This window comes from Rousettus aegyptiacus, unplaced genomic scaffold (assembly GCF_014176215.1).
Source record: "Rousettus aegyptiacus isolate mRouAeg1 unplaced genomic scaffold, mRouAeg1.p scaffold_m13_p_9, whole genome shotgun sequence".
In the NCBI taxonomy this organism is placed as follows: domain Eukaryota; kingdom Metazoa; phylum Chordata; class Mammalia; order Chiroptera; family Pteropodidae; genus Rousettus; species Rousettus aegyptiacus.
In genome coordinates, this window is record NW_023416312.1 from 104,876,300 (window position 1) to 104,889,673 (window position 13,374).

The following is a 13,374-nucleotide window of genomic DNA, read 5'->3' on the forward strand; positions in this document are numbered from 1 at the left end:
TGTTGACTGAATGTCTACAAATGCTCTAAAACTTTTCTGTGAAGGGCTACATGTCTTAGTGGATTTTGAGTATTCCTTTTTAAGGTCGATGTGCCAAGTTCCTACTCTTGCCTACTGAAACCATGTTTTTAACATTTTTTCTCTTTCTAGGGTTTTGTCATCAGTTGAAGTCTTATCCACTGACACAGATAGCAGCTCAGCCGAAGACAGTGACTTTGAAGAAATGGGGAAGAACATCGAGAACATGTTGCAGAATAAAAAAACCAGCTCTCAGCTTTCACGCGAACGGGAGGAGCAGGAGCGGAAGGAACTACAGCGGATGCTACTGGGTGAGGGTAGTGGCTTCACAGACAGACAGGCAAAAAAGAGGAGGATCGAAACAGTGTAAATCACTTGACACTAGTAACTGAGGCAAATCTGGAGGCAGAAGAAGTAGGGGATGAGTGTAGAAAAGCCTGTAGATGAGGGACAGATTACTGAAAACAGGACTCTAGGTTTGGGCACAAATCGAAGAGAAGCTGCAAATCTGCTACTGCCTCTGTCAGGCCTGGCCAAGCTGGGGGTCTCAGTACTGTACGTCAAGTGAGCTTTCTGGGCGTTCATCCTAGAGGCTGAGAGCGTTTAATGGGTAAATTTGGGGGTTGTTCTTGAACCCTCAAATCGCATGTGAAATTCCGTGCAAATGTGCCTTTTCTGAGAAGATCCATGCTTTCGGAAGATTCTCAAAGAGGTCTTAGACCCTAAAAAGTTTCAAATAAGCAACCAAAAATGGTAGGAGTGGAGTGGAGGCTGGGGTTCTGAAGGCCTGAACTGGTTTGGGGTGTGGACATTGGGGATGAAAGGAGAGAAACCAAGGTGACCTTAAGGTTTCACCTCGGGGCTTGCCCAAAGGGCGGGATACCTCTGGTTCAAGTAGTACCTTTCAAAGTGAGAAGCAAGTGTCGGAAGGGAAGGCGTAGCATGCGGGGTGGAGGTCCCCTGCCCCTTCCCAGGACGGTGTCTGGCAGGCAGTGGAAAACCTGGATGTAGATACTGAGAGGGAGGATAAAGGCTGAAGATGAAGGTTGAAACGACTATTCTCACTCATAATAGTCTTTCCTTTGTTTCTTTCTCTCTGTAAAAACTTTGTATAATTCTGTTGTTTTGACTACTTTTGTAAACATGTGATAAAGCCTTTTCACCAGTGTGGTCCTGGACCAGCAGTATCTACATCACGTGGGCGTTTGTTAGACATGCAGACTCTCAGGCCTCACCCTAAAGCTGCTGCATTAGAATCTGTATTTTAATGAGCTCCTCAGGTGATTCCTATTTATTCATATTAAAGTTTGAGAAGCATACTCTAGGCCTTCAGACTCTGGACTTGTTTCTGCGGTGTCATTCCCCCTCCCCGGGTGCTCGGGTGCTTTTCTTTAATGTGCTTGTCAACCGCTTCCTGCTTGGGTTTTCCTCTTGCACTGTGTGTGGCTCAGAGGAATCAACACAGCTACTGCTCTTCTGTCCACTGTAACATAGTTCTTTGAGATCCTCTCAGGACTTTTGGCACTGAGGAAAGTGGGAACATTGGCAGTGGTAAGATGAAACCAGGAAGGGACAAATCAGTATATTTGGGTGCCGGTGGGGATTTCGATGTTCTCTGTAGAACCGTAGTTTCATGTGCATGTTGAGCTTCGAGGCCTCCACTCAACCCCAAGAAAATGGCCGTTTGGGTGGTAGGGGGAATGTGTGGAAATCTTTTTCTGCCTTGCAGCAGCAGGCTCAGCAGCAGCAGGAAACAATCACAGAGATGATGACACAGCTTCTGTGACTAGTCTTAACTCTTCTGCCACTGGCCGTTGTCTCAAGATTTATCGCACATTTCGAGACGAAGAGGGGAAAGAGTATGTTCGCTGTGAGACGGTCCGGAAGCCAGCAGTCATAGATGCCTACGTGCGCATCCGGACCACGAAAGATGAGGAATTCATGTGAGTTTGGCTCACCGCTTTCCACTGTGCCGAGAGTGTCAGGATCCTGCAGTTGTTCCCAGAAGTCTGTTAGTCGAGAACCGTCTTGCCTTTTAGAGCTTTGGGTTCCGACAGAGTCAGGTCCCAGGGGGAATTCCAAATTTGCCGCAGGACAAAGGCGTCTTTTCAGGTCCACCTGGGTCCTTTGCGTTTTGGTTGGTTGGTTAGCTGGTTGGCAAGAACCTCGGCGATGACGCTCATCCCGAGGTGGTGTCCCTGCAGATGGAAGGCCTGTGAGCGGGGAGGGGGGGGGGCGGGCTGCCAGGTCGCCCCTTTTCGTTTTAGCGTGGATGGAGGTTTTTAGTTTGGAGCTGTGCAGCTGTCTCGACAGTCGTCTCGGTTCAGGTTTGCTCACGGTCCTGTGATTTATGTCCCCTGTCATTCAGCCGAAAATTTGCCCTTTTTGACGAACAGCATCGAGAAGAGATGCGAAAAGAGCGGCGGCGGATTCAGGAGCAGCTGAGGCGGCTGAAGCGGAACCAGGAGAAGGAGAAGCTTAAGGGGCCTCCCGAGAAGAAGCCCAAAAAAATGAAGGAGCGTCCTGACCTCAAAGTAAGTCTAGGGTGGCACGGCAGTCACCGACGAAGAGGAGGAAAACACCCTCCCCTATTGCTTCCCGGGAATGAGGGCGGTGTCCCGAAAAGCTAGTTCCAAGTGACAGGGCTCCTCGGGTGTTCTCAGCACTAGTGTGACTGGTATCGACAGCGTTAGACCTAACCTGGTGTTATTTCCTACTTGATACGTCAGAAATATTTTCTAGGAGTCAAGCTAGGCCTGGTGCTTTTTTTTTACGTGTACACACGTATACACATACACATCTTGTTTTTAGATTGTATGTGTGAAAAGCAAGAGAAACAAAGTGCACGTTGCTTTGCACAACTTAGGCAGGATTCCAGGTATCACTGTGCAGTGTAGCCGTAACGCGTGCCGTGGGGCGAAGAAGCTGTGCGGGGGGAAGAGCCATGGACTTGCACTTGGAAGATTGGGACTCAGGTCTGCTTTGCCAGTTACTAGCTCTCCACTCCTAACCTCTCTAAACCTGTTTTCTGTAAAGTGGTACCTGCTTCAGTGTGGTCATAGGAAGGAATAGAATGCACGGGAAGCCCGTGGTAAACGATAAAATTCTCGGCGAGCGTAGACTGCTGGTAACACATACTGAGATCGTTCAAGTATTGTAATGTTCCTTTCTCATGTGTGATGTTACAGAATTAGGGTGCAGTGTTGACTGTATTTTACAGATGAAACGGGTCAGTTGCGAAACTAAGATGGAGACTTGCTGCTTCCGAGCCTTTTCCTAGGGGCTAGGAATGTGCCTGCGCTGGCTGCCAGTGCTGGCCAGCAGCCTTTCTCCTGTACACGTAGCATCGTCACAGTTTACTACTTTAATCGGGGGTGGAAAGCCTCCCCCTTTTCTTTCTTACTTGATTTTAAAGAAACGATCATTGTCTGGGTTTGTTTCAGTGTCGTCTCCGTATGTGCACTTTTGTCCAGTGGCTTCTTGAGAGCCGTATTTAGAACAAAAGCTCTGAGCCTGTCTTTGTTTCCCTCCCGCCTTGTGTGTGTGTGTGCGTGTTAGAGCTGACATCATGCAGCGTGCTTACTTCTGACATACTGATACTTTTCCTTTTGTAGCTGAAATGTGGGGCTTGTGGTGCCATTGGACACATGAGGACCAACAAATTCTGCCCCCTCTATTATCAAACAAATGCCCCACCTTCTAATCCTGTTGCCATGACAGAGGAGCAGGAGGAGGAGTTGGAAAAGACAGTCATTCATAACGATAATGAAGAACTGATCAAGGTCGAAGGGACCAAGATTGTCTTGGGGAAGCAGCTCATTGAGAGGTAAGGGATAGTCACTGAATTTTCCTCAGTAATTGTTGGCAGCAATGAAAATTATAGTCTTTTTTTCATAAAGCACTCATTAGGCTCCACCACTTGCCCTTAGGCATTCTACCTACCTTTCCTAGGGGTCAGTTTCCTTTTTACAAAATAAAACCACCCTCACCAGGGTAGTTATGAAGGTTAAAAAAATGGAAGAGGTTAAAAAAAATGGGAAGGTTAAAAAAAATGAAGCACAGTGGATGTTCTTCCTGTTCTACTTCCAGGCCTTAGTAATATTTGTGAGGTCCCTAATTTTGCGATGTTCTAATGACCATTCAGGAAGATTAGTGTGACATAAACTATGCTTATACCTACTTGTCTCTTGCCAAGAGAACTTAATCAAGTGCAGAAGTTTTTAAATTAAAAAAACATTTCCCCTAACTTCATAGTTTGGAAATTGCAAGCGACAGAGAAGTCGAAAGAATATTACAGTGTACTATTTCTCTAAATTTAACAACTGTTAACGTTTGTCACATCTGTTTCAGCTTTATATATCTAAGAAAACTTCTTTTCCTGATCTGCTTGGAAATAAGTTGCAGGCATCATGATGTTGCACTTATAAATTCTTTAGCATAAGGACATCAAAACATGATACTATTACTATATCTAGGAAAATTGACATTAACTCCACAGTATCTAACATTCAACCCTTATTCAAATGTCTTTAGTTATCCCCGTGTCCTGTTAATCGCCTATCCCCAAATTAAGGATCCAATCCCAGTTCGAACATTAAGTATTTCTGAGTCGCTCTTAATCTAGATTGTCTTCCCCATATCTTCTGTTTTTTTGTGACATTGAATTTTTTTGAAAAGCCCAGGCCAATTGCCTTATAAGATATCCCACATTCTTGATTTGTCAGGTTCTTGTCTCATTGATCGTATTCAGATTAAATGTCTTTGGCAAGGTTACTTACGTAGATGATATTACGTATGTTAACACACCCCATCAGGAAGCACATAATGTCAGGTTTTCTTACTGTTTTAATCATCTTATTTAAGTGCCAATCCCCAGATTCTTCTATATTAAAGGTGTTTTTTCCCCTCTGTAATTAGTATGTGGGTGAATGTCGTGTTCCCTAACAGTCATTCTCTCAGTAGTTTTAGTGTGCATTGATGATCACTGTTTACCTCAGTTACTACATTTGGGGTTGCAAAATAATGGTTTTTCTGATTCTAGCATTCTTTCTACATTAACTGGCCATTCTATGAAGAAGAGTTTCCCCTCTCTTTTTGAGTACTACTGTGGATTCTGAAATTTCTTTCTTTTGTAAACTTAGTGTAATATATAATTCATTAGCTTCTTTATTAATTTTGATGCCCATATTGTCCCAAATTTGACCCCTTCAAGCCAGATCCTGTGTCCATTTGAGAACTTTCTTTGCTTTCTGGCACAAGGTGTTCAGGCTCGCCTTGAAATTTTTCTGTCCCAGGCCTAGCTAGAATCAGCCATTTCTTTAGAAGAGTCTTGATTCTGTTTATTGGGGAATGATATTTGGAAACTAAGATCTGGGCATTATGTGTGCTCATTGCCACAGAGATGTCTTTGCTTCTAGGCTGTTAGTGGGCAGAACTAGGAAGTATGCATGTGTTATAAATCATAACTTTATGGCAACACCTCCAGTTCAGGTTGTATCTGCAGATTCTTTCTCGCCTTCCCCCGTTTCATATTTGTATCTTTTCTCTAGTGCCAAACATCAATATATTTTTTCGTTTGCTGTGTCCTATGATACATACAAAATAGTTTGAGAATTAGAATACTAATTCCCCTACTAACAACTAACCTATAGAGTCAAGGTATTTTCTCTAGTTTGTTGTCCTTGGACTATATGGCACTGAAGTTGTATGGTCAGACGATTTTATATTCAAAATATATTTGAATCAGTTTTGGAGTGTAATTTTTAATGTGGTATACTGTTATCTTTCTGTTTTTAAGTTTTAGATTCTTTTTCTGTCCTTGTTGATTTAATTTATCAGCATAGCAGTCATGTTTTGAAGCACGTTAGAAAAGGAAAATGTATCTTGGTCCCATACAGTGGAAGGGAACAAGGTGGGGATTGAGGAGAACTCAAATTAGTTTTTTCTTTTCAAACCAATTTTTAATTTTCTCCTTGTTTCCATTCTGAATAAGTTGTTTCTTAGCCTTTTACCCTTTAGATAAAATGGGGGAGGTAGAAGGATCCTTGAAGTTCTTTTAGCCTCGTTCCCTTAACTTCCAAATAGGAAACCGAGGCGAAGCTGTAGCTTGCCCATTTCTTTAAGTTTGGAGACCTGATGAGCCCTTGCCTGGTTTGAGCCTTAGGATGTGGATGTCTGGCCTTCGGTTTGGCTTTCTCCTTCTCAGGCTCACACTCAGGCACTTGGACTTTTCCAGTGTAGTTGCTGCTTTTCCGGGGACTAGAAATAGGGACTGCAAACTATGAAAGTGTTATTGATTTCAGTGCAGATGAAGTTCGCAGAAAATCTCTGGTTCTCAAGTTCCCTAAACAGCAACTTCCTCCCAAGAAGAAACGGCGAGTTGGAACCACCGTTCACTGTGACTATTTGAATGTGAGTTATTTGCCTGGTTTCTGACCAAACAGGGTTCTCATTGATTCCTCAGCCTTCTGACTCCTTGCTCTGACACAGCCATAGAGTCTCCTTTTGGCCTCGCCCTGAAAATTATGTGTACTGCTTAGTGCAAGTTTCCCATAATATATTTGTCTAGCTAGAAAGTATTGTGGTTTTTTTTTTTTTTAATTTTAAAGAGTAGCACTACTGAATAAGTTTTGGTCACAGTAAAGAAGTATTTATTTTTTTAATGTGTAGAAGTATTCTGATTTCCTTGTTTCTCCTTAGAGACCTCATAAGTCTATCCACCGGCGTCGGACAGATCCCATGGTGACATTGTCATCCATCTTAGAGTCTATCATCAATGACATGAGAGATCTTCCAAATGTGAGTTTATTGCATTTATAGCTACCATAGTGATGGCTGCGTTCTGTCTGTGACTTCAGGTAGAGGGCAGTATAGTCCTGGATACCTGGAACTCCTAATTTTGGGGGATGTCTTTTGGGGCTTTTTCTTTTAAACCATTTAGTAGAGGAAACAGACCTTTTCCATCTAAAGAGATTGTTTTGAGAGTCAATGGCCAGGTAGACAGGTAGAGGTGAGTATTCAGGAATTGGTTCTGACAGGTGTTCTTTGCTTATGGATGGTGCTGGCTCTTGTTTGCACAGACATACCCTTTCCACACCCCAGTCAACGCGAAGGTTGTGAAGGACTACTACAAAATCATCACTCGGCCGATGGACTTACAAACACTCCGTGAAAATGTGCGTAAGCGCCTCTACCCGTCTCGGGAAGAGTTCAGAGAGCATTTGGAGCTCATTGTGAAAAACAGTGCAACCTACAATGGTAAGAATCATCTGTTCTTTGAGTGTGGAGGTCACCTCGCAGCTCCTCCTTTCTCCCGTACTAGGCTTAAGTTCAGACTAGCTTAGACTGACCGAAGGACCCGTAATGTATTAGTGTATTTTGGGCTTATGAAAGTTAGCCAGTGTACATTTTAGTCATTTAAGGTACAGCTGACCCTTGAACAACATGGATTTGAACGGCAGGTGTCCGTTTATGTGCAGATTTTTCAGTTGACCCTTGAGGTTCAAAGCCAGGTTGTTCCAGGGTCAGCTGGTGGTTGTGAGTCTGAGTATGCGGAGGACCTCCTGCAGTTTCAGAGCGTCCACCGCATGGGTGGTCAGCGCCCCTAGGCTCTGCACTGGTCAGGGGTCCACTGTATATTGTTATTTCCCCCTACTTTTTACATATTCTCTGGAGAATTTGGAGTCTTAATCTGTTGATATGAAACAATCACATGCAGAGTCTTGGGAGGGAGAAGTGGCCTGGGTAAATAGAAGAGAGCCATTTGGTGTGGGTGGAGCCATGCAGAGGTGTGCTGTGTGTGAGGCCTCCACTTGGTCTACAGACCTATCATAGAGGCATTCTTGTATTTTGCTTAAAAAACTGGAAAGGCAGGGAGGAAGAAATCTTCGGATTTTTAAAGGGGGAAACAGTACAGCTTCTGCATGTAGAGGATAAAGGTTTCCAGCTGTGCCCTTGAGTACAAATTCATATGTAAATGGAGGGATTCTGTGCGTATGGAGTGTGAGTCATGGCTCTGCCACTTGCTGGTTGAGTTAGCTAGCGAAGTTGTCTAACCTCTCACAGGCACCTCAGTTTTCTCTGAGTACCCAGGTGTTAGGACCTTTTGCAGGTAGAGCAGGCCTGACCCATTTATCTCGTCTCATTGCCAATGACTGGCTCTCCTACCTACTATAGACTCCTGCTGTACTCAGCAGTATATTGCATGACATACCCTCTGCCATGTCTTTATGCCTTTAGACAGTCTTTGCCCTCTGTCTAGAATGCCCTTTCCTTCCTTTCAGTGATGAATTTCCATTCATATTTCCAGAACAGCTCATCATCTCTTCATGAAGAGTTATTCAGATTGCCCCAAATACCCATTTTTAAATCTTCTGGGCCCACTAGTACAATCAAATCAACTTTTATAGCTCTTATTGTGTTATATATAATTATTTATATATCTGATCCTCCCACCGCTTTGGGACCTCCCAGAGACCAAGTCTTACTCATCTTTGTATTCCCATGGCCTAGCAGAGTGCCACACACATGCAAGAGAAGAATAACTTTGTTAGGCCCAACTGTCATTCAAGTTGCGAGAGTAAATATTTAAACAAAAATCATATTGGAAGGGGAATGGGAAGGCGAGTTGGTTTTAAAAAATACAGAGTTTGGGATACCCAGGGTTCATTTGGGTGGAGAGATTAGCAAAAAATGAGCAATTTAAAAGTTCTCATTTTCTCACAGCCTTACATAGATATCCCACAGCAGGGTTAACTAGTCGTCATACGCGACATCCCTCGTGCTTATGTGCCTCATAACTGGAAGTTTGCATCTCTGAACCGCCTTCCTCCAATTTCCCCTCCACTCGCCTCTGATGACCACAAATCTGATTTCTTTTTCTATGAGTTTGCGGGGTTCATTGTTTTGTTTTTAGGTTCCACATATAAGCAAGATCATATAGCATTTGTCTTTGTTGTTGAGCATCTATCTTTGTGTGTGCTTAGAATTAATTTTTCTTGAACTTTGGGGTGTTTGGTACTGTTGACCACTTTTTCCTGCTTCGGTGCTTTCTTCTCCCTTTTCCAGGAGTACTTTCCAGGATACCTTCCTTATTTATCCTCATAATTAAGCTACCATATATCCGCTGATGGCACTATCTCTAGCCTATACTCCATGTTTCCAGGTACCTGCCAACATGGCCATTTTTCAGCACCCTACAGAAGCTGTCTGATTGCCTTACAGATGGACTCTCCTCCCTCTAGCTGGGCAGCTGAGCAGCGTTAGCGGCCTTTGACTCCACCCTCCCTTCCCCACACTCCGAAGGCATGAAGTCCTGTAAATTGTACCTTCTAGCTTTCGCTAGAACGTGTCCCTCCCTTTCAGTCTCCACTGCTATGATCTCAGTTGAAGCCCTTGTCATTTCTTGTTTGACCTCTTGTGACAACTTCTAAAGGTTTCTTCTGCTGCTTGCCTTAATTCTTCACACTGTTGACAGGGTGTTTTTTCCTAAAACACAAATTTGAAAAATTATCCTCCAATTTAAATCTTCAGTGGCTTTCTATCGCCTATGAGACTTTGGCCACGTGGCCCCTCCCGCATTTCCAAGTTCCGTTTCCTGTTTCCCCTCCACACGGACCTGTATTCCAGTTGTATCAAACTACTTGGGTTCCCGTCGTGGAATGTGCTGCTTACGTTTCCATGAATTTGCTTTTACTCTGTGTCTGCACACTTTCCCCTCCCTCTGGACTATCTTTCTGTTATACCATCTACCTAATGGACTTCTGCTTTCATTCACGATGCTGCTCAAACGTCAGTCACAGCAAGTCTTCCCTACTCCTCCCCAGTACACAGATACGCATATGCAACCCCTCCATATTTTATAGCAACCAGTATATTCTTTTATTATTTGTGCTTATACTCAGTATTTTTAAAACTGTCTTGCGGGAATCGTTAGACATATGCAGAGGTGGAGAGGGGAGAAAGAAGTAAATAAACCTTAGTTCGCCTATTCACCCAGTTCAACAATTGCTAGCTCATGGCTGGTCTCGTTTATTGTTTAGTCTGTATTTCCAGACATTGTATCATTTTATCTATAGATACTTCAAGTACTTAACATGTCTGTCTTACAGTGATTTATTTTCATGTTATTCTTTCTGACTAAACCAAGAACTAACTGTCTAAAGTAGGAACTGTGTCTTGGTCTCCTGTTCTCATCATTGAACACACTACAGATAGTTGTTAAACATTTGTTAAATGAATAAACAAGCAAATGCCAAATGAGTACTTGAGAACAGACCTGAGGTTTAAGCTCTGGGGAACACTTGTATGAAAGGATAGACAGAAGAAGATAAACAAGCAAAGACTACTGAAAGTAGTCAGAATTACTGTCTAGATGAAAATGTTTTAACTACCCTGATGAGCTTAAATTAGGGCAACCATAAGCAGCAGTGCTTGCAGAAGATAGTTTGAGGATTTCCTGAAGCTCTTGCTCTGGATTTCAGGGAAACTTGTAACAGTTTGAGGTGGGATGGAGATTCTTTTATGACAGAGGTTTTGGCTCAGTCATATGTTGGGAGGATATCACAAACCGTGAGCTCTATAGACAAAAATTGCAGTCACAAATTCTACATGCTAAATACAGAAAGATTATAAATCATGCATTTATCTCTTTAGCCATCCTTAAACTACTTGTTATTCCTCGTCCATAGTATCATTTTCAAGACATTAAAGGCAGCAGTATCAACAGTAGTACTACTTACTTGTGTGTGGATATACACAAATAGAGTTAAAATTAGTTCAGTTACCTGAGTTATGTATCTGCTGTGTGTTAGGCACTAAAAAATGGGCGATAAGACTGGTGTATCTACCTAACCCAGCAGCTCTGTTGGTGCCTGGCTCATATTTGGTGCTTCAGTAAATGTGCTGAAAGTCAGGGGAAGTGTTAGTAGCTCTTGCTTCTCATTTTTAACAGTCCCATCTCTTACTGTTCCCCTTATAATTTAGGGCCAAAGCACTCACTGACCCAGATTTCTCAATCGATGCTGGATCTCTGTGATGAAAAACTCAAAGAGGTAAGACATTTAAAATGAGAGACAGGCAGTAGAATTTGAAGGTGGTGGGCAGCACGGTTGAGAAAGAAGGGAATATAACAGAACAAAGAGTAGAGAAATGTGGGAGGAGCAGATCTTGAGTATGTTAGTCTGGAAGGGACCTTACAGATCATATAGTCCAATTCCCTTTTCTTGTAGATGGAAAAACTGAGGTCCATAGAAGAGAATGACTTGCCTTGGGCATCATGAATATTAAACAGTGGAGCTAGGATTAGAATCTAGAACCCGCATGACTCTTTAGAAAGGGCCAAGGAAAGTGACTTCCCAGGGGGTGTCTGGAGCTGAGAGACTTTCGGCAGAGAGGAATTGTATTTTTAAAAGATTACCTATCTAAATTCTATCTTGTTACCAAAAGAATATGGTAACCTTATGAGCTTACAAAAATGCAAATATAATAACGATATTAATATTGAAGTAGACACTTTATAAAGGAGGCTAATCACATGGCCAATGAGCATGAAAAGATTCTCAACCTGATTGATCATTAGGGAAATGCAAGTTTGGACCATGATTAGATAACCATACACACCCACCAGAAAGGCTAAGATTTAAAAAGGTGTAAAAAGAAGATTGACAGTAGTAAGTGTTGGTGAGGATATGGAGCACTTGGAACACAAACACTTTTTCCAGGTACGATCTAGAATGAATTTCTTGGGTTAGACTTCCTTACACAGAAGTCACTAATCAACAGTAGTGTGTTGAGTGTTTCCAACAGTAGTTTTACAGCAAAAACAGCATGATATTAAAACCTCTCTTGGTGAAGGTGTTTTTCGTTATGGAAGCTAAGGTTTTAATGCCTAAAGATGTTTATTTTTGGTGACCTACAAGAACAGAATATAGACTACCTGAAGGAGTGTTTGGTTTATCCTTTTTGATCCTTTTAATGGGCTATCATTTATCTGGACTTTTTGCCTGCAACTAAATAGTTGACAGTTCAAAGTTAGATGTTTGAGGCAAGGGCAACAGGCAACCAACCTTTAGAATATCCTTAATTTCTTACGGTGATCACACCTCAGAGAAACTTCTGCCTTTGCTTTGCTTCATTTCACATCAGAAAGAAGATAAATTGGCTCGTTTAGAAAAAGCTATCAACCCCTTGCTGGATGATGACGACCAAGTGGCATTTTCTTTCATCCTCGACAACATTGTCACCCAGAAAATGATGGCCGTTCCAGATGTAAGTGGTTTCTGTGCTAAGTATTGTGAAAATAGTACAGGGGAATGGAAAGAACCGTGGAGTGTGCGAGTGTGTGTATGTTTGGGAGTCTAGAGAGTGGTGTTTGTCAATTCAGAGTGGTCTATAATTTTAAAAACATCATTGAAATCAAAGAGGCCAACAATCTGAATATAGAGAGGTTTTTTTTCCTTCCTGTTGTTTATGGTCAGTATTTGAATGTTCCTGAATAACCCTGAAGAGAAATTAGTATGCCAGCTAATAGGAAGTTTTAGATTTAAGAGTTGCTTCTTGACAGATGACAGTTCAATGATTACCTAGTGTTTGTTGTCTTTTGTTTCTTTTTTTGTGTTTTGCAACTTTTTGACACAGTTGCCTTGTTGATTGATTATATCATTTTGTTGTAACATTCCTGCCTAGGAATTCTGAACTTTTTCCTTTTGTGTTGTAGGCATACATTGTATATTTGTCATACTATGAAACTTTTAGATGGGACTAGGGATTAAGAAATTTTATTTGTGAATATGGAGCAGGGATTCTTACTCTGTCAGGGCATAGGAAGCCTTAAAGGAAGCCTATACTCTTTAAAATCTATACAGAGTTTTGTGTGATTCTGCGTCTTTGTAGGAAAAGGGTCTATAGCTTTTGTTGGAGTCTTAGGAGTATTTGCAGTCCAGTGAAGGTGGAGACTCTCGAGTATAAAGAATGGTTTCCATTTAATTTCTCATGCTTTCTTTTTTACTAGTCTTGGCCATTTCATCACCCAGTTAATAAGAAATTTGTTCCAGACTATTACAAAGTAATTGTCAGTCCAATGGATTTAGAGACTATACGTAAGGTGAGTGATTTGATCTAAGATGTCTTTTGGAAATCAAGTAACTTTGTATGTATATCTGAGTCCCTGATTCTTTTAATCGCAGAATATCTCCAAGCACAAATATCAGAGTCGGGAGAGCTTTCTAGATGATGTCAACCTTATTCTGGCCAACAGTGTTAAGTACAATGGTGGGTATGTCTTCTCGTTTTTCTCTCTTTCCATCAGTCTATCCATCTAACACTAAAGCAGGCACACATTTTAGTATGTGTGTCCTG

At 42.1% G+C, this 13,374-nt stretch overlaps 1 protein-coding gene across 8 annotated transcripts in view; it reads left to right on the forward strand.

Annotated features, from left to right (window-relative positions):
* TAF1 (TATA-box binding protein associated factor 1) overlaps positions 1-13,374 on the forward strand; it is a 55,850-nt gene that overhangs the window by 19,419 nt on the left and 23,057 nt on the right. For 7 of the 8 annotated variants that reach the window (XR_004952807.1, XM_036226519.1, XM_016151022.2 and 4 more), the window contains 11 exons: positions 151-329; positions 1,748-1,961; positions 2,387-2,552; positions 3,633-3,844; positions 6,321-6,429; positions 6,718-6,816; positions 7,098-7,275; positions 11,002-11,069; positions 12,163-12,285; positions 13,028-13,120; positions 13,203-13,287. Coding sequence is in view for 7 of the 8 variants with exons in the window: in XM_036226519.1 (XP_036082412.1) it covers positions 151-329; positions 1,748-1,961; positions 2,387-2,552; positions 3,633-3,844; positions 6,321-6,429; positions 6,718-6,816; positions 7,098-7,275; positions 11,002-11,069; positions 12,163-12,285; positions 13,028-13,120; positions 13,203-13,287 (1,526 nt within the window). In the remaining variant the exon portion in view is untranslated. The remainder of the gene's footprint in view (positions 1-150; positions 330-1,747; positions 1,962-2,386; positions 2,553-3,632; positions 3,845-6,320; positions 6,430-6,717; positions 6,817-7,097; positions 7,276-11,001; positions 11,070-12,162; positions 12,286-13,027; positions 13,121-13,202; positions 13,288-13,374) is intronic. The other variant, XM_036226517.1, reaches the window with a different exon arrangement.